At 48.5% G+C, this 21,043-nt stretch overlaps 1 protein-coding gene across 9 annotated transcripts in view; it reads right to left on the reverse strand.

Moving 5' to 3' along the window:
* BAG6 (BAG cochaperone 6) overlaps nucleotides 1-21,043 on the reverse strand; it is a 31,509-nt gene that overhangs the window by 1,959 nt on the left and 8,507 nt on the right. For 3 of the 9 annotated variants that reach the window (XM_069943908.1, XM_069943903.1, XM_069943902.1), the window contains exons 2-25: nucleotides 18,272-18,357; nucleotides 16,711-16,828; nucleotides 16,445-16,635; nucleotides 15,379-15,438; nucleotides 15,006-15,062; nucleotides 12,505-12,579; nucleotides 10,184-10,311; nucleotides 9,978-10,104; nucleotides 8,993-9,187; nucleotides 8,633-8,888; nucleotides 8,504-8,554; nucleotides 7,771-7,866; nucleotides 5,629-5,771; nucleotides 5,470-5,542; nucleotides 4,746-5,077; nucleotides 4,140-4,422; nucleotides 3,879-4,048; nucleotides 3,050-3,103; nucleotides 2,843-2,945; nucleotides 2,638-2,762; nucleotides 1,761-1,907; nucleotides 1,611-1,670; nucleotides 1,318-1,473; nucleotides 808-915 (exon numbers count right to left, since the gene is read on the reverse strand). In XM_069943908.1, the coding sequence (XP_069800009.1) occupies nucleotides 808-915; nucleotides 1,318-1,473; nucleotides 1,611-1,670; nucleotides 1,761-1,907; nucleotides 2,638-2,762; nucleotides 2,843-2,945; nucleotides 3,050-3,103; nucleotides 3,879-4,048; nucleotides 4,140-4,422; nucleotides 4,746-5,077; nucleotides 5,470-5,542; nucleotides 5,629-5,771; nucleotides 7,771-7,866; nucleotides 8,504-8,554; nucleotides 8,633-8,888; nucleotides 8,993-9,187; nucleotides 9,978-10,104; nucleotides 10,184-10,311; nucleotides 12,505-12,579; nucleotides 15,006-15,062; nucleotides 15,379-15,438; nucleotides 16,445-16,635; nucleotides 16,711-16,828; nucleotides 18,272-18,349 (3,186 nt within the window). In that variant the 5' untranslated portion in view covers nucleotides 18,350-18,357. The remainder of the gene's footprint in view (nucleotides 1-807; nucleotides 916-1,317; nucleotides 1,474-1,610; nucleotides 1,671-1,760; nucleotides 1,908-2,637; nucleotides 2,763-2,842; nucleotides 2,946-3,049; nucleotides 3,104-3,878; nucleotides 4,049-4,139; nucleotides 4,423-4,745; nucleotides 5,078-5,469; nucleotides 5,543-5,628; nucleotides 5,772-7,770; nucleotides 7,867-8,503; nucleotides 8,555-8,632; nucleotides 8,889-8,992; nucleotides 9,188-9,977; nucleotides 10,105-10,183; nucleotides 10,312-12,504; nucleotides 12,580-15,005; nucleotides 15,063-15,378; nucleotides 15,439-16,444; nucleotides 16,636-16,710; nucleotides 16,829-18,271; nucleotides 18,358-21,043) is intronic. The other 6 variants (XM_069943904.1, XM_069943907.1, XM_069943905.1 and 3 more) reach the window with 6 other exon arrangements.

The following is a 21,043-nucleotide window of genomic DNA, read 5'->3' on the forward strand; positions in this document are numbered from 1 at the left end:
TTTACATATATAAGTTGGCATCAGTTGCGTTTTTTGGCTAAAAACTGACCACAACTGATGTCACAACTGATGCCAAAAATGCATCAGTTGTGATCAGTTTTTCTATGCTTCTTTTCATTAAAAACCATCAGTTTCCATCAGTTGTCACAAGTTGCTCTCATCAGTTGACATTTTTTTTTCCAAGTATGTTTTCCTGTCATTTTCAATGGGATTTGCGGGGGAGCGCACAGGGGCTATACACTAATTGGGGGAGCTCACAGGGGGCTATATACTACAAGGGGAGAGCACACAGGGGGGCTATATGGGAGGGGGAGAGCACACAGGGAAGCTAAATATTACTGGGGGGGCAACAGGGGAGGCTAAATACTACTGGAGGAGAAACAGGGGGGGCAATATACTACTGGGGGACCAAGGGGGGACTATAGGGGAGGGGGAGAGCACACAGGGGGAGAGATATGTTTATTTTGTGCTACTATTTGCCTGAACGCCGGATGCCAGAGCCGAACGGCATGCGTCCTGCCCGGCGAGGCATCCGACGCTATATTCGATTGAATTGGTGCGGCGCCGCATCACCGGAGCGGCGGTCCGCCAGGACGCTGCAAGATGCGTCCTAACGCACCCACAGTCCGGCGATGTGGCGGCCACTAGTTCACCGCTGCACATTTTGAACGATCCCATTGAAAACAATGGGATCAGTTCAATGATGCGTTTCCCTCCGGCGCTTTTCTCCTGTGCCGGAGGGAAACGCCGCCGCACCGCCGGACATATGTAAACCCGGCCTTAGAGCAGTATTCTCCCGGGACTCACTTTTCGTCGCTTTGCGGGCATCCCGCTCAGGTAAGCGTCACTCAGAGGGGGCTGCTGCTTGATCTTCCTTTGGCTCTGTATGTCTTGTCTGATAACAGGAACCCACTCCTTGTGATAGAGAAAAGAACAAACAGTAAGACTGAAGCATGGTGACCAGAGAGGAACTGGTCATCACTTTCATGCTGCCTGAACAATAAACAGCATGATACACGGACAGGCTCCCTTACTACAATGGCTTATGATGTACTCTGAAACATTGCTGCATTTCATAGGATACACCAATATAAAACAAGCCAGGAACAGGACAACCAGCCATTGAGGTGGTCCTCGGTGGCGTCTTCCTACCCTAACAGTCTTGAGTGACAGATCTCTCCCTAACAGGGAGAAACCACACACAAGGCTGGTAGGGTGGGGAGAAGCCACTAAAAACAGTCTAAATGACTATCAAGAATAGAAAAAGGTGATGGGAAGAATGAGACTAGTGAGAGGTGTGGTGGAGGTGGCACTCACAGGAGGCACCGCTGCAGCCCAAGGCTCAGATCCAGCCTCTTCTTGTGGGGGAATCTCCGAGTCTGGGCACAGAGCTGGTGCTGAACTCTGGGCAGGCAGGAAGAGAACCTCCTCCACTGTGGTGGCGGGAGCCGGAGAGGAGGCACACGGCTGCTGCTGAACAGATAGAGACACAAGGAATGACATCACACGATGGATAAATCTGTGGGCCGGGGTAGTGACAGTACTGTGAACATTCATTGTTACGTGTATAAGCCTTTTAAAGGGGTCCATGTACAGGCATTTACATTTACCTGAGCATCAGCTGGTGACGTCTCCATTGGCTGCTCCTGTGAAGCTGCTTCTGATACAGGCTGGAGGAGTCAGGCAGATGACAACATAAGAAACACAAAGTAATAGGTTTCCTATATTATTTCTAGCTATGTACCCTGCATCCATCTCACCGGGGGAGGATCTCCAATTCTGCGCACGTGTCTTTGCACTTCAGCTTCAGTCACAGGCATCTGGCCCAGTAGTACCTGAAGTCGCAGGGACAGGACGGAGGTGACCCACGAGACCAATGCAGGAGACACGTCCAGGGACAGTCGCCTCTGAAGATGAAAACAAATACACATTAGGGAATAGGGAAGGAAGAAGAAATCCCTTATGTGTCCAGTCCCATCGGGGAAAAGTCATACAGTAATTCAGGAGAACAAGCTTAAATGTCAGCCACACTGGGAAATACCAACTCCAAAAGACATCTGTGCTCAGGAATAGAGATGAGCAAATCGCTTTGCAATCTCGTCGATCTGCTCATCAGCCGTCTGACTCCTAATTCACCCTGCGCTCCTCCCCGGGTGCCTGGAAAAACTGGATCCAGTCCTGGGAAACTTCTCCCAGTTACCCAGTACTGGATCCAGCTTTTGCCCAGGCCCAGAGCGGCAGTAAGTTAAAAGGCAGCTGGCTGATGAGCAGATTGTCGAGATTACTGTAAATTTGCTCATCTCTACTCATCTTCCCATTTTAATTTCCCCCATTAACACTGCCTGGCATTACTATTATCAGCCATAGTGACTCCCATGTAGCTAGTTTGTCACCAAGAAACTCCTCCTCTTCCTCTCTCAATGTGCAGGCATGCTTGAATGATTCTATGCCTTAAGTGTATGAAACCTAAATAGCAATCAATGACCATAACCCAAATTTATAGTCTGGTGACATCAACAAGTGAGCGAGTAGCAGCTAGCGTCTCCTCATACTTAAGTTTCAACAGGGATTAAAATAGCTGGGAGCCCAATAAAAAAAAAAAGGCAAGCGCAGGAATTGAAGGAATGTGCAGCTTACAATCCTCTCATTGATGACGGACGTGAGGGCGTTCTGATCTCCTCTCAAACAGTACAGATTGAGGGCGAGCCACTCAAACAGGGACTGATTGCACATCTCCAGGAGCCGCTGCCCAAACGTGGAGTCTAGAAGATAAAATAAAAGGTTACATGAGGCAATGAGGGTCCTGTGTGCGTCCTCCATAGCGGAGGCTCTGTGTGAATACCTGCACAATGCAGAATGTGGGTGGTGATCCTGTTAAATTGCTCCTGCAGGAACTCTACATTGGTTCTTGTGATGTCCACGTCTTCCCGAACCGGGGCTGTCGCCTATGGATACAGAAAATGGGAAGGCGATTCAACTCAGCAATAAGTCTTGTCTCATTATTACGCCATTCTTCCTTCATAACTAAGATGTATAGAGAGCCACTTACAAAGCTTTCTCGGATATATTCTTCCAGACCATTAATAAGATTTCGCGATGCCATCTGAAAGAAGAATAAAAGATTGCTCAACAATGTCTGACAAGGCAACGTTACCGGATGGGATCTTAAAAGGACAAGTTCTCCATTGAGTCTTGTATAGTAGAAGAAGGTAACACATGACTGTGGGATCAGACTACACAGGTTTTGTTTGTAGTCTGTAACCATGGAGACACACATTTCACTATAGGAGCTGTAGACACTAAGGGGGAGATTTATCAAAGGGTGTCAAATTTAGACTGGTGCAAACTGGCCACAGCGACCAATCACAGCTCAGCCTTCAGCTCTGGTGAACGGAAAGCTGAGCTGTGATTGGTTGCTGTGGGCAGTTTGCACCAGTCTAAATTTTACACCCTTTGATAAATCTCCCCCTAAGTATTTGGATATGTTTAGACAAGCCTCTTAGGGCCCTATTCCACGGGACGATTATCGTTCGCATATTCGTTAACGATAAACGATCCAAACAACCGCTATTGTGAAAAACCTGAAATCGTTCAACCATTTACATGGAATAATAATCGTTACTTATGATCGTTCTTGCGGTCGTCTTGTCATTGCTATTGCGATCGTCACTACTGCGAACGACCGAATGACATCTTAGCAACAAGCGACAATGAAAATAGGCCCAGGTCTTATTAAAATTAACGATTTCTCGTTCGGTCGTTAATCGGTAACTGATATTCAACGGAACGATCATCATTTAGATTTTAACGATTTAACGATAATCTGAACGATAATCGTCCCGTGGAATAGGGCCCTAAGACTCTGGCTTGGCCCATACCTGTATGTTCTGCGGGGTTGGGTCTGCCTGATGTAGATATTGCTGGAGGAAAAAGGAGCGAAGCTGAGGCTGCAGATTCTGCAGAGGCTGGGACTGCCCATGTAACAACATAACCATATCCACCAATGAGAAGTGATGGCAGATCAGCGACAAGAGATCCCCGAAGAATCCTGAGAAAAAAAACAAGGCAGGAAAAACTGCTTCATACAACTCTATGAAAACATACTCAAGTGAAGAGAGAGAGAGGAAGGCCGCCATTACCTCCTGGTCCCTCAGCATCTGGCTGGAAGATGTTGTGGGGGCCGCTGAGACGTTGGATGAAGGCTGCAATACTCTCAGTCCCGCTCTGATCTGCTGCACTCAGGGATCCTAGCATGGAGGACAGAACGCCTTGGACTACACTGGTGAAGAACTCAGGGGGGAGGGTATCTGCCGCTGCAGCTTGAGGTGGAGTGGTGGAGGCTGGAGGAGGCGATGGGGAGGCAGCTGTGGGGGCAGTAAATGACTGGGGTGGAGTAGCGGACACCTGAATGTTCTGTGTTGCCTGCAGTGGAGTAAAAACCATAGAATTAGCCAGGGTATAGGTCACTATAGACAGAGATGCAAACGTCACAACCATCCAGTGCAGACCTTCATAACTGAGACCTGCTACTCTTTTCTGCCCTCATCTTTTATTTCTTCTGCTACTTGAGGCATGATAATCTATTACTTCATAGGGCACGCAGTAGTAGGCACTATACTGTGAATAAAGTCAATTGCTTCCAGCCCTGTTCTGAGCATAGAATCAGCCATCATAGCCCTGCAGAACAACTATAGTTGTCCTATTCCGAGGATACACCACCAATTCACAACCAGAAGAACGATTACCTGCAATATATCGGTGACTCCCTGTAGAAATGCTGGCATTCCAGGAACAGCCACTGCGATACTTGGTGAGCCCATGGCAATGTTGGCCATGCCTGAGCTGGCGGGGCCCAGAAGGGAGCCCAGCAACTGCGACAGATGTTGTTCTGGTCCAGGAGGCGGCTGGGAAGATGGTGCAGAAGGTGCTGTGGGAGTGCTTGGGAGGGTTGAAGTGGTGGTGGAGGAGGTGCTGGTGGTGGTAGATGAAGAGGTGGTGGTAGATGAGGAAGTGGTGGTAGATGAAGAAGTGGTGGTAGATGAAGAAGTGGAGGTCGGACCTGTGCCGCCGCTCTGAGCTGTAGTGAGAGCAAAGGAGGGAAGCATCATTTACTTGTGTTCACAAAACCCCAAAAAGTCGCAGAATTACACCCCCACAGACACAAACACAAAATGTCATGGCACAGAATTACATTAAAAGGCATAAGTACAATTGGTCCTGGAAAAAAACAAGATGAGGAAGGCAAGGACAACTCAAAAATGAAAACTGGCTGCTTCTTTAACCCTTCCTTAAAGGGCCCTTCCTTAAAGGGTTTCTTTAAGGGGTCTGGTAATGCAGTATTCATGACTCACTGACTCTGTCACAATACAGAGATGATGGAATATGGAGGCTGCAATAGCCATAGCATATACATATATGGGGAAAAGGTACATGGTGGCTGACAAGAGAGCTGGCAAAGACCTTACTTACCTACAATGACGGGGTGCATGAGAAGCTGGCCCACTAAACCACTGATCATCTGAGTCAGGGAGGTCGGAGCGGCCTGGAAGAGACACAAAGTAAGGACTGATGTGCCCGATGAGAAAAAAACAGAATGAATCAAGGTGGTAAAGTTATAGGACAGCTCACCGTTGTCCCGGATCCTGCTCCTGCTTGAGCTCCGTTTCCTGCAGGGGGGGCAGTGGTTCCCGTTTGGGGAGGGTGAGGAGGGGCGCCAGGTCTTGTGAAGACAAATCGAGGGGGCTGAGCCTGGAAGCTGGGAATCTGCTGCCCTGTACAAGACAAACGGAACAAGGAATACTTATGAGTAAGAGACAGGCAGCCAATGCAGGATCAGTGGAGGGTCCCACCTACTCAGTGGATGCTCCAGACAACCACTGATGGAAAACCCATTTTTCCAGACATGGAAAACAAAAAATATAAACACAATGGCAGATCTACTAGATCTGCGGTCGGGGACCTACTTGACCTGGCAGGAACTCTCTAGTAAGCACAACCTACCCAAACAACAACAATGGCAACATTTACAAATCTGCAGCTTTAGCCAAAATAGGGTAAATGCCCTTCCCCGACAGAGAAAACGACCCAATTTGACCTCTTACTAACTCCTACTGACTCCCACCTCTCACTATCGCAATTATATTCGCTTCTCACTGAACAGGCATCCCAGGGTCTAGTAGACAAAGTTCTGGGTCGCTGGGCTACAACTCTGGCTGGTGAAGATCTAAATATGAACATTTTAAAGGGTCTGTCCCTTGTGAGGCTCGCCACACCAAACGAGCGACTGCGTGAATCACACCTGAAGGTGATCCACAAAGCCATTTATGCGTTTAATTTTCATAGCCCCCCCCCCCCCCCCCCGCTCCACTCCCTATATATCACACTGTCCAAAGTGTAAAACCCCAGCAACAGACTTGTATCACGGCCTATGGACTTGCCTGGAGACCCAGAACTACTGGGGACAGGTTGGGAATCTTGTCACCTCTACGTGGCGTGTAGACCTACCTATGGACCCCTTGAGCCTCTTATTCCACTACATCCCATACCCCTCTGATAATGAGGCCCCGGGTAGATTGGTGGCGAGTAAAGGGATACACCTTACCCTTCTGCTAGCCTTGCGTAGTATTTTACATCACTGGTTACAAGATAAGCTTCCCTCGATAGGAGAACTCACTAGATTGCTCAAAGAAACAATGCATTGGGAATTACTATATACCCTAAAAACGAAAGAAACCTCCACTAAAGCATTCATGGAAAATGGAGGAGTTTTATAGAACATAGTCTCTCTCAAGTGGAGAGGACTCAGCTCATGCAACACTTTAAACTCACTAGCTGGTACTGTAATGAAGACATCAGAGGCACCCTGGGAGCTTTGAAACTTAGAAACCCTGACACCTAGACTAAGATGACGGGATAGGGAGAATCGGTCGGTCTCACTTCTCACTGCTCGCTTTTCCAACTCTCACCGCCACTGAGTTATAGACTCTGATGGCGTACCTGATATTCATGCATAGGATTAGTTGATCTGGTTTGTTAGATGGTTATTTCTTTGTTTTTCTTCTCTCTTTTATTGCCTTATTTCTCTCTGCCCAGTTTTTATGCTGGAATTAGGAATAAGGGGCCATCCTCTCACCCCTAACAGGGTCGAGAGGCGGACAGTTTTGTATCAGGTAATACGTTTCGCCCCGACTCTGTCTAATTTCTTCATGGGGATAACTCACAATGTAGCAGTCCACTGTTAGTCCCAGCTTCCATGGTATTATGTTGGCTTGCGAACACCTCCGCCCCTTCGCCCGTTGACACTGACGAGGCATATAGAATGACTAAGGACACATCGCTTTGTCCCCCCCGGTCCGCTTTCTGACTACTTCACTGATGTACGACAGCACCCAAGAGGAGCCCCTTTCATATTTCCAGCGGACTTCAGATGAGCTACTTAAGCGACTGGGTGACTCTGGGTGGACTTTTTTGGGGGAGGTGGACGAGATAAAGGTGTCTTTCTGTTTTTCTGTCCATGTATCAAAAAAGCAACAGATGTGTATACCTCCTGCTTTCTATATTGTTTTGTAACTGGCTGACATTGTGTTGCAATAAAAAGTTTATTAAAAAAAAAAAAAAAAAAAAAAAAAAAAAAAACACTGATGGAAGGGACACTGCAATAGAAACCCACCAGCACCTATTCCTACAAACAGCCTGTACGTACCATGCTGTAATAATGAGGCCCAGACCTGATGGCAGGAAAAGTGACACTGAACAGACTCCTGTACCCACCTGAAGCAGCCGCCATGGCCTGCTGGGTGATCTGATGGGAGATGGCTTGCATGAACTCTGGGGGCAGGCCTGGCATGTGTATATGAGTTCCACCACCTATGATCCAGAAGAAGCCATTATGTTATAAGTTTACAGTACTGTACAGCTCTTTCCTTTCCCCCACTGCTATGTAACCCTCCTCTGGGTTCTCCAAAAAAGACATTAAAAGTGTCACTGCCTTTTAAAAATTTTTTTTGCAGAAATCAATAGTACAGGCGATTTTAAGAAACTTTGTATTTGGGTTTATTAGCCCAAAATGAATTTTTATCATGAAGTTTGAAGCTCTCCCCCCTGCCTTCATTGTTCTCTATGGAGAGGGGAGGGGTGGAGGGAGATGAGGCACCAAAACAGGACAACAAAGAGTTAATTTACAGCTACATCATCCGGCTATCGCCTCTGAAGTCAGCACTGACCTCTAAATACCAGCTTTCACATAACTCTCACTCCCTCGGTGACTAATCTCCCTCCTCCCCTCTCCATAGAACAGACAGGGCACGACTGATATAAACCAGTCGAGATTTCCTGATAATAAACTGCCCCTCCAAGTATCAAACCTGCGGCCCTCCAGCTGTTACAACTCTACAATTCCCATCATCCCCGGACAGCTAAGGTTTTGGCTGTCCAGGCATGATGGGAATTGTAGTTTTGCAAAAGCTGGGAGGGCCGAGGAAAACAATTTCTTCTTACGTCTCACCATGTGCGGCTGATGTCGGGGGGACGTTTGATAAGCCTCCAGATCCGGAGTCTAAGAAAAAACACAGAAAACACCATAAAGAAAATCCAGCGGCAGCCGGGTGGGACTGTTACTGGCGGACCACCTCACCCTGGATGTTCATCATCATCATGACCGGCTCCACTGTCTGGTGAGTGATGCGTAAAACACGTGGGTGTGGTGGAGGAGTGGGGGCAGGAGGCACCTGGGATGGGGTGGGTTCCCCCGCTGTGGGGGGGGCCGGGCCCTCACTGGTCCCTCTGGGCTGCTCAGAGGCTGGAGCTGCCGATGTGGAGGAGGTATCAGAGGTGGCCTGGCCAGCATGGGCTCCATTGCCCGTCATTGTGACTGTTGTGCCAACATTTATCTAGGGATAATAAAGGAAAAATTAAGAGAACAGAATGAGAAGTGAGCAGCAGCATGCGGAGCATCAGTAATAGTACCGTGTGTCTGTACAGCCCAACCTCTCACCTGTATTGGAATGGCAGCCTGCTGGAGTAGCATGGGACCGGTGTAGTGTGACATGGGGCGGACAACATGCATGTGTCGGGGAGCAGCCATTGACAGATTGCAACGCAAATCGGACACCGCAACCAAAGCGTTTCCCAGGAGACGGAGACATTCCCCGACAAGGTTAATAACACGCTGAGCCTGCTCCCGGTCATCCTGCGGGAGGGAAAGACAGACGTCAGGAGATCGCCGGGCACTCAGCAAGTCTGATCAAAACCAATGGAATCCACCGAGAGAAATCTAATGTCTATGGCTGGGTCTACAGACCCAAACTACAAGACCCCCCTCTAAAGGGGCAATATCATAATTATCACAAAAAAAATTATTTCAAATCAACTGGTGGAAGAAAGTGCCAGAGATTTGTAATTAAAAATGTCAAGTCTTCCAGCACTTATAAGCTGCTGTATGTCCTGCAGGGAATGGTGTATTCTCTCCAGTCTGACAGTGCTCTCTGCTGCCACCTCTGTCCATGTTAGGAACTGTCCAGAGCAGTGGCATATCACCCATAGAAAACCTCTCCTGCTCTCCAGACTGGAAAGAATACAACACTTCCTGCAGGACATACAGCTGATGATGAGTACTGGAAGACTGGAGATTTTTTTTTTTAATAGACGTAAATTACGATTCTCTGGCACCAAAAAACAACCCCTTTTAAGAGGGATTCCGGTCTAAAACATTTTTCATCAGTTCATAGCTGATAAAAGCCGAGGGTCCTAAAACACAGATCACCCAGTTGGGGGCCTAGTTCCCTGCCATCTCATTCAAAGTCTCAGGCAGTTCTATGCAAACTCCTCCTAGCTGCAGTCTTATAACTTGGGGAAGAAAGAGGACCAGGGTCTTCCATTCTGGTGATCAGGTCAGACGACCACCTCGCCACAGATTGAAATAGGTTCAGACCAGAATACCCCATTATTGGAAGAGTGTAAAGTCACTAGTGTCATCTCACGTTCTCATAGACGCCATTTGTGGCATTATTGATGATCTCCCTGTAGCGTTCCATGAAGGGGGCCAGACGCTCCTCCACTCTGGACAAAGACTGGAGAACCTCCACGTACTCGGCAGGGGTGGGGTGACTGCGAGGAGAACGGACAAGTTGTGAGACACGATGCTGGGAATGTCAGAATGTGAGAGAGAGATGTAGATGTGCGTCACCTAGAGGATCCTGTACCAGCCTGTCCCTCAGTAGTAGAGGCCTGGGACGGTGGATCCCTGTTGCCTGATTCCCCTTCTGATCCAGAGGTCTCCATAGGCTCCGAGGACTGATCACTGCCGGGCTGCTGCTGCAAAATAACACACAGTACTCCTCCATGTATACAGCACACGATAGTGTCTCTACTTACTACATGTATACAGCACAGTGCACACAGCAGCGTCACCCCCTCCTCCTCGCACAACTACATGTATACAGCACAGTGCACACAGCAGCGTCACCCCCTCCTCCTCGCACTACTACATGTATACAGCACAGTGCACACACAGCAGCGTCACCTCCTCCTCCTCACACTACTACATGTATACAGCACAGTGCACACAGCAGCGTCACCCCCTCCTCCTCGCACAACTACATGTATACAGCACAGTGCACACAGCAGCGTCACCCCCTCCTCCTCGCACTACTACATGTATACAGCACAGTGCACACAGCAGCGTCACCCCCTCCTCCTCACACTACTCATGTATACAGCACACGATAGTGTCTCTACTTACTACATGTATACAGCACAGTGCACACAGCAGCGTCACCCCCTACTCCTCGCACTACTACATGTATACAGCACAGTGCACACAGCAGCGTCACCCCCTCCTCCTCGCACTACTACATGTATACAGCACAGTGCACACACAGCAGCGTCTCCCACCTCCTCCTCCTCACACTACTACATGTATACAGCACAGTGCACACAGCAGCGTCACCCCCTCCTCCTCGCACAACTACATGTATACAGCACAGTGCACACAGCAGCGTCACCCCCTACTCCTCGCACTACTACATGTATACAGCACAGTGCACACACAGCAGCGTCTCCTCCTCGCACTACATGTATACAGCACAGTGCACACAGCAGCGTCACCCCCTCCTCCTCACACTACTACATGTATACAGCACAGTGCACACAGCAGCGTCACCCCCTCCTCCTCACACTACTACATGTATACAGCACAGTGCACACAGCAGCGTCACTCCCCTCCTCCTCGCACTACTACATGTATACAGCACAGTGCACACACAGCAGCATCACCCCCTCCTCCTCGCACTACTACATGTATACAGCACAGTGCACACACAGCAGCGTCACCTCCTCCTCCTCACACTACTACATGTATACAGCACAGTGCACACAGCAGCGTCACCCCCTCCTCCTCACACTACTACATGTATACAGCACAGTGCACACACAGCAGCGTCACCTCCTCCTCCTCACACTACTACATGTATACAGCACAGTGCACACAGCAGCGTCACCCCCTCCTCCTCGCACAACTACATGTATACAGCACAGTGCACACAGCAGCGTCACCCCCTCCTCCTCGCACTACTACATGTATACAGCACAGTGCACACAGCAGCGTCACCCCCTCCTCCTCACACTACTCATGTATACAGCACACGATAGTGTCTCTACTTACTACATGTATACAGCACAGTGCACACAGCAGCGTCACCTCCTCCTCCTCACACTACTACATGTATACAGCACAGTGCACACAGCAGCGTCACCCCCTCCTCCTCGCACTACTACATGTATACAGCACAGTGCACACACAGCAGCGTCACCTCCTCCTCCTCACACTACTACATGTATACAGCACAGTGCACACAGCAGCGTCACCCCCTCCTCCTCGCACAACTACATGTATACAGCACAGTGCACACAGCAGCGTCACCCCCTACTCCTCGCACTACTACATGTATACAGCACAGTGCACACAGCAGCGTCACCCCCTACTCCTCGCACTACTACATGTATACAGCACAGTGCACACACAGCAGCGTCTCCTCCTCGCACTACATGTATACAGCACAGTGCACACAGCAGCGTCACCCCCTCCTCCTCACACTACTACATGTATACAGCACAGTGCACACAGCAGCGTCACCCCCTCCTCCTCACACTACTACATGTATACAGCACAGTGCACACAGCAGCGTCACTCCCCTCCTCCTCGCACTACTACATGTATACAGCACAGTGCACACACAGCAGCATCACCCCCTCCTCCTCGCACTACTACATGTATACAGCACAGTGCACACACAGCAGCGTCACCTCCTCCTCCTCACACTACTACATGTATACAGCACAGTGCACACAGCAGCGTCACCTCCTCCTCCTCCTCCTCACACTACTACATGTATACAGCACAGTGCACACAGCAGCGTCACCTCCTCCTCACACTACTACATGTATACAGCACACAATAGTGTCTCTACTACATGTATACGGCACAGTGCATAGAGCTCACAGACTGACCTCGAGGCGATCCAGGATGGACTGTATATCTTGCAGCATGTGTTGTGCCAGGACGAGGCGAACGCGTGGTTCACTCTGTATGGTGGGATTTATGTAAAGAAGAAGGAGACAGAGAAAGAGAAGGACATAGCGGGGTTATAAAGAAGAGATAGTAATAAGGGTAGGGTGGAGGAAGAGGTCAGAGGTCGGACCATGTGTTAATGTAACAAGGGAGCGACAGACACGTCAAAGTGAGAGATGAGAAGAAGCGAGAGAACACAGAGAACGCATTAGATCACAGCAGCAAGAAACACGTGTGGCTGTAGATCAGCGCAGCTCACATACTTTACACTCTTAGGGCCCTATTCCACCGGACGATTATCATTCAGATTATCGTTAAATCGTTCGAATCTAAACGATAATCGTTCGGTTGAAATGCAGTTACCGATTAACGACCGAACGAGAAATCGTTGATCGCTTTATAAGACCTGGACCTATTTTTATCGTTGCTCATTCGCAAATCGTTCGCATTGAATAAGAAGTTGTTTGGTTATTCGCAGTAGATACGAACGCAATAGCGAAGAAAAAACGATCGCAAATACGATCATAAGTAACGATTATAGTTCCATGGAAATGAGTGAACGTTTTCAGGTCTTTCGCAATAGCGGTGGTTTGAGATCGTTAACGATTATGCGAACGATCATCGTCTGGTGGAATAGGGCCCTTAAAGGGGTTATCCAGCGCTACAAAAACATAGACACTTTCTTCCAGAGACAGCACCACTCGTCTCCAGCTTGGGCGGGGGTTTTGCTGCCTAAGTTCCATTGAAGTGAATGGAGCTTAATTGCAAACCGCACCTGACCTGGAGACAAGAGTCATATTGCCTCTAAAAGAAAGTGGCCATGTTTTTAGCACTGGATAACCCCTTTAAAGGGGAACTCCATTCAAACCCTCTACTATAAACTTACCTTGGTCCCCTTTTCCTCCTGGCTCGAGGTTTGTGTAGTAGGTCCGGCCTAAGGGCCACATGGTTACGGATGGCCAATATATGACACCTAACTGCAGCGACTGCCCTGTGTCATCTGCCCCATGATCAAGTCCTGCTTTTCTCAAGGAGCAATGCCTCACGATAAACACTCAGATTGAGGTGGAGTTCCCCTTTAAGTTTTGCAGTAATACAATCACAATGTAAACTATGGCTCCCTTAGGCATTGATCTACAATCTGCAGCATGATGTGGTTCCCGCTGAACCTGTTCAGCGAGTGGATGGACCAGGGTTTTCCTCAAACGTGGCTATGTCAGTGTCTATACGGGTTACTTGGGACCTTTTTTTATGTTCAATGTCCTAAATTATAACCTGCACTGAGCTCATTGCTATGGGCAAGAGGACATGTCTACAGCAACCAATCAGATTTTTTTTAGAACAGTTTTGGCAGCTACCTATAGAGGTCACTAGAGCAGCCATTTTCCTCCTGGTATGGTTTTATATAGAACTGGATCTTCTCAATACATGCTCCCCATAGGAAGACCAGAGGCATATATACACCCCGACCTCTGCTGTCCTCATGTCTGTATCCAGAACGGACATCCTGCCCAATGTCCACAGCATAGCGGGGGGCCTGAGTACAGAGATCAGAGCTGACATCACTGGGTCATTCCTATTTTGGGAAATGGATTTTACACTTTGCATCATTATTAATATATCAATTCAAGTTTTCAAGATCTCATCTTGCCGCCATTGTCTATTTCAGTAGATACTAAGGGTCCTATTCCACGGAGCGATAACCAGCCGAATCAGGCCGATTATCAGTCGGTAGAGACAACGATCAACCGATGATTGTGTCATCGGCTGATCGTTTATTTAGGTTCAAACATAAAATCACCGGGCACAGACTGCGCATCGCTGCGTGGAATAGCCATGCGCGGCGGGCGACGGACGATTTCAAAAGCACCATGCTTTACCTAAACATGTTGCAGGTCTTTTCCTGCGCTCCTGGTCTCGCACGCAGCAGCTTCAGAGCGGCCTTTCTTAGCTGACAGACTGCTCAGCTAATCACTGGCCAGGACCGCCGCGGCCAGTGATTGGCTGAGCGGTCTGTCAGCTCAGACAGGCCGCACCAAAGCTGCTGCTGCGGCGGGACCGGGAGGAAGGAGGAGCGCATGAGAAGTATGGTGCTTAAACAATACTAACACTAAATGATTATCGGGCCGTGTAATAGGCAGATCTAGCAGATCGGTGCTCGTTTACATTATTGATCGGGCCCCCAACGACCCTTGGAATAGGACCCTAACTTGTGCAGATCCCATGATCTGGGATCTGTGAGACCTGGACGCACCGCTATCCATTGGTGATAAATAAGGACAAGGAGCAGAGATCTCGAAAACCAAGAGGAACTGATATAAAACGTATATCTGAAAACTGTGCAACTTTTCAAGATATACAGAACAACACTTATCGGCTGAAACCAGAAGCCGCTACATAGAGTGATGACGTGAGCCGGAAGGGGAGCTCCGTTTCATACCTGGATGGGCAGCTGCTGATCCAAGTTTATATGGACATCAAGAGAGGAGCCATCATTCTAAGCGGAGAAGGGAGGACAGACAGCAGTTGTGGCGGAGGGGACCGGGAGGAGGGAAGGGGGACGGCATGCAGAATACAGGAGCAAGAAAGAATAATGGATGTGAATAGGGGAAGGGAAAAAAAAAAGAAGAAGAGAGGACACAAAATAGATGTGAATATTGGGGGGGGGGGGGGGGGAGGAGGGGAGAAAGAAGGACGACAGTAAACAGAATAAAATCAGAGAGTTGTTCTATACATTTCACATTTCCTAATCTACGTGGAGACGGGTCACCCAGCATGGAGTCATATACAGGGACAGGGGATGGTATACTTACTCCAGTGACTGTGGTGACACGGGGAGCTCTGCCGCCCTCGCCAAGACCAGACATGACATGCTGCAGGGAGAGAGGATATGGCAAAGAAATGGATGATGTACGATTAAAAGAGAAGTCTGGCCAGACCAATTTCTTTTTTAGCAAGAACAGGGGACGATAAAAAGAATAACATCCTCTGACCTCCCCCACCCCAGCACTGGTGGCCGCCGCATACTGCCGTTCTGGTCCCCGGGTCTCGAGCCGCTTCCTGGTCTGAGCGGGGATCCGGGCCATGACATGTGAGGTCCACTCAGCAGCTGCGGATGGATCCCACTACGGCTGCTGACTGGCTGAGCGGACCTCACACATGGTATCCTATGTCGGTTATCTTCTGTTCTGTATTATTGATGGCCGCCAATAAAACAGAACAGAAGGTAACTGACATAGAATACAGAATATACAGTGCCGTCTCCCCACAGGGGTATGTCAGGTACACTGGGGGTATCAGAGCCCCAACCTGAACATCAGTGAGGTCCCTACTGACATGCTATAAACTATTACAGCAAATCCTATTCTCTATATAATGTAACAATATACACTGATCCCATATACTCCGTTTGCACTTAGTGAACAGGATCCGTAACAGCTTACATCCAGATAATGAAGTCCCGGTCACATGAAGAGTATGCGGGTACGTGGCTCATAAGTGTATGGGCCGTGCATCACATGACCAGGGCCAATTTACATACAATGGAAGTTCCCATTCACCGACTACAGCCAGAAAACTGCTTCACCTTTTTAATATACTTCTACTAGGCTTCAATTCTCCACAATGTCTCAAGATCTCTGCTTGTTTTCTGTAATGAATACAGGATGGATATACTGTAGCTTGTTGTAGTGTGTAGGAACCAGCATCGGACTATAAGGAGAACATGGGAGAATGTGCTGCTGCTATGTGCAGTCTACAAAGTGTTACCTATACAGTTCCCATTCACTGACAGCAAGCAGAGGTCCTAATAAAAGTATATAAGAAAAGTGCCTTATTATGTGACACCTTCTTCACATCCCACATGTCCTGTCCTCTTACCGGTAGGTTAAAGGCTCCCACCATCACATAGCTGTTTCCATTCCTCTCAGGACCCCCAGCTCCGGGGCCCCCTGGTGCACTGCCGCTGGTGGTGGAGGAGGATGTGCTGGAGGAGGATGAGGCGCCACCTGTTGTGCTTTGTGTCTGAGGTGGTGCACGTTCCACCAGGTGAATAACTTTCCCGTCCACATCTGAGAAGAGAAGAGGTTAGAGGGTTATACAGACCCGAGGGTGCGGGGCCCGGACGGCACAGGAGACGCACTCACTGTATTCCTTCAGCTTCTTGTCTTCCTGCAATACTCGACCCTGATATATGAGCCGCTGCTTCTCCGAAGGGATGCCGACAGACGGCGATATGTGATCCTTGAAGTCTTTCACCGTTATCTGGAGGAAGAGAAGCACATGCGTTCATGTGTATATATGCACTTTAGGTGTATACAGGCATATACCGCAGGCTCCATGTGTGTATACAGCCGTATACTGCAGGGGGTCACACGTGTGTATACGGCCGTATACTGCAGGGGGTCACACGTGTGTATACGGCCGTATACTGCAGGGGGTCACACGTGTGTATACGGCCATATACTGCAGGGGGTTACACGTGTGTATACGGCCATATACTGCAGGGGGTTACACGTGTGTATACGGCCGTATACTGCAGGGGGTTACACGTGTGTATACGGCCGTATACTGCAGGGGGTCACACGTGTGTATACGGCCGTATACTGCAGGGGGTCACACGTGTGTATACGGCCATATACTGCAGGGGGTTACACGTGTGTATACGGCCATATACTGCAGGGGGTTACACGTGTGTACGGCCATATACTGCAGGGGGTTACACGTGTGTATACGGCTATATACTGCAGGGGGTTACGTGTGTATACGGCCAGATACTGCAGGGGGTTTCACGTGTATACGGCCAGATACTGCAGGGGGTTACGTGTGTATACGGCCAGATACTCCAGGGGGTTACGTGTGTATACAGCCATATACTGCAGGGGGTCACGTGTGTATACGGCCAGATCCTGCAGGGGGTTTCACGTGTGTATACGGCCATATACTGCAGGGGGTTTCACGTGTGTATACGGCCATATACTGCAGGGGGTTTCACGTGTATACGGCCATATACTGCAGGGGGTCACGTGTGTATACAGCCATATACTGCAGGGGGTCACGTGTGTATACAGCCATATACTGCAGGGGGTCACGTGTGTATACAGCCATATACTGCAGGGGGTCACGTGTGTATACAGCCATATACTGCAGGGGGTCACGTGTGTATACAGCCATATACTGCAGGGGGTCACGTGTGTATACAGCCATATACTGCAGGGGGTCACGTGTGTATACAGCCATATACTGCAGGGGGTCACGTTTGTATACAGCCATATACTGCAGGGGGTCACGTTTGTATACAGCCATATACTGCAGGGGGTCACGTATGTATACAGCCATATACTGCAGGGGGTCACGTATGTATACAGCCATATACTGCAGGGGGTCACGTGTGTATACAGCCATATACTGCAGGGGGTCACGTGTGTATACAGCCATATACTGCAGGGGGTCACGTGTGTATACGGCCATATACTGCAGGGGGTCACGTGTGTATACAGCCATATACTGCAGGGGGTCACGTTTGTATACAGCCATATACTGCAGGGGGTCACGTGTGTATACAGCCATATACTGCAGGTGTCCATACGTATACACTGCACCACATAGTCAGTACCCCCTGTCTGTGATGAGATGGAGGGTCTGTCCACATACTGAATGGAAGCTGGCCGGGAGGATGACCCTCCTCTCACTATGGCCCTCACCCACCTCTGCCTCTACTGTGAACGTCCGAGTCTGTGAGTCCAGCGTCTTCACCGTCACCTCCATCTTCTCATCCGCTGCCATCTCACTCCCTGCAACAACAAAACAGGAACGTCCATCACCCTGGTTCTCCGCTCAGTCATCCCGCCATGAGACTTCTGCTTTAGTGTGGGGATTGGTACTCACTGCCGCTCACCGGGCACGTTCACATCCTGATAACCTGTAGAGACCTAAAACTTCTCAGAGCTGAGGGTTTGTGCCAATCGCAGCCAGTCTGAGCAATCCTCTGTGAGCGCACTAGCAGCACAACCCTCTCTCCTGTCCTTTGTTACAGTGTGTCAGCACAGGTAACATGGATCAGCCTGTCATGCAGGGGAGGATCAGTCATCAGCCCAGGGCTGGATCCAGCCTCAGCACTTACAGACCAGCTGACAGACACAGCTCTGCTCCCGCTGGCGGCCGCCCCCGCAGGGTTACATAAGCAGTAACACAGACTCAGGGCCACGCTTATCCTGGCTATTCATAAGAAAACGTAACATTATCTCCTGATGCTGTTCCCCAGGAAATAAGAAGTGGAGATGAGAAAATACATTCTAAATTCTTCACAAATTTCCCTCAAATTCAGATTCGCCCTAACTAGGGATGGGGACATATTGTCTGGGTGTTAAAGTGGTTTGGGGGTCAGCTGACTCACGCTGTCTAGTCATTTAATTTAAAAAAAAAGCCTCTCCTGCTCTGGACAGTTCCTGACATGGACAGAGGTGGCAGCAGAGAGCACTGTGTCAGACTGGAGAGAATACACCACTTCCTGCAGGGCATACAGCCGCTGATAAGTACTGGACGACTGAAGATTTTTAAATAGAAGGAATTTGCAAATCTTTACAACTTTCTGTCACCATTTAATCTGAAAACTTTTTCCACCGCTGGAGTACCACTTTAACAAAAAAAAAATATATATATATTACTATAAAATAGAAATTAGTTTTAGGTTCTACAAAATTTTACAAATGTTTTCTCTTTTTTAATACATTGCTATAATAAAGTGACGATATAACATCAAAATAAATGTATAGGTTTGTTATGTATAGCTCGTTTTACTCATTGCCCAATGTAGAGCAGCAGATGACGCTACTGACAGGGCTGTGGAGTCGGAGTCGGAGCTAGCTTTGGCTGGAGTCGGAAAAAAATGTACCGACTCCGACTTTAAAAAAAAATCTTTAAAAAATGTAGAATTGAATTTTGATATGAATTTTACAAGTTTTGCTCTTGAATATATATTATGAGCAACATTCTAATAGGTCACTGGCCCTATTACATAAGGGTGGTCGGGGAATATATCAGTAATAGGACACTGGCCCTATTACATAAGGGTGGTCAGGGAATATATCAGTAATAGGACACTGGCCCTATTACATAAGGGTGGTCGGGGGATATATCAGTAATAGGACACTAGCCCTATTACATAAGGGTGGTCGGGGGATATATCAGTAATAGGACACTGGCCCTATTACATAAGGGTGGTCGGGGAATATATCAGTAATAGGACACTGGCCCTATTACATAAGGGTGGTCGGGGAATATATCAGTAATAGGACACTGGCCCTATTACATAAGGGTGGTCAGGGGATATATCAGTAATAGGACACTGGCCCTATTACATAAGGGTGGTCGGGGGAATATATCAGTAATAGGACACTGGCCCTATTACATAAGGGTGGTCGGGGGATATATCAGTAATAGGACACTGTCCCTATTACATAAGGGTGGTCGGGGGATATATCAGTAATAGGACACTGGCCCTATTACATAAGGGGGGGTCAGGGAATATATCAGTAATAGGACACTGGCCCTATTACATAAGGGTGGTCGGGGAATATATCAGTAATAGGACACTGGCCCTATTAGATAAGGGTGGTCAGGGAATATATCAGTTATAGGACACTGGCCCTATTACATAAGGGGGGTCGGGGAATATATCAGTAATAGGACACTGGCCCTATTACATAAGGGTGGTCGGGGAATATATCAGTAATAGGACACTGGCCCTATTACATAAGGGTGGTCGGGGAATATATCAGTAATAGGACACTGGCCCTATTACATAAGGGTGGTCGGGGAATATATCAGTAATAGGACACTGGCCCTATTAGATAATGGGGGTCAGGGAATATATCAGTAATAGGACACTGGCCCTAATACATAAGGGTGGTCGGGGAATATATCAGTAATAGGACACTGGCCCTATTACATAAGGGTGGTCGGGGAATATATCAGTAATAGGACACTGGCCCTATTACATAAGGGTGGTCGGGGAATATATCAGTAATAGGACACTGGCCCTATTACATAAGGGGGGTCGGGGAATATATCAGTAATAGGACACTGGCCCTATTACATAAGGGTGGTCGGGGAATATATCAGTAATAGGACACTGGCCCCATTAGATAAGGGTGGTGGGGGAATATATCAGTAATAGGACACTGGCCCTATTACATAAGGGGGGTCGGGGAATATATCAGTAATAGGACACTGGCCCTATTACATAAGGGGGGTCGGGGAATATATCAGTAATAGGACACTGGCCCTATTACATAAGGGTGGTCGGGGAATATATCAGTAATAGGACACTGGCCCTATTACATAAGGGGGGTCGGGGAATATATCAGTAATAGGACACTGGCCCTATTACATAAGGGTGGTCGGGGAATATATCAGTAATAGGACACTGGCCCTATTACATAAGGGTGGTCGGGGAATATATCAGTAATAGGACACTGG

Source organism: Dendropsophus ebraccatus, chromosome 10 (genome assembly GCF_027789765.1).
Source record: "Dendropsophus ebraccatus isolate aDenEbr1 chromosome 10, aDenEbr1.pat, whole genome shotgun sequence".
NCBI lineage: Eukaryota > Metazoa > Chordata > Amphibia > Anura > Hylidae > Dendropsophus > Dendropsophus ebraccatus.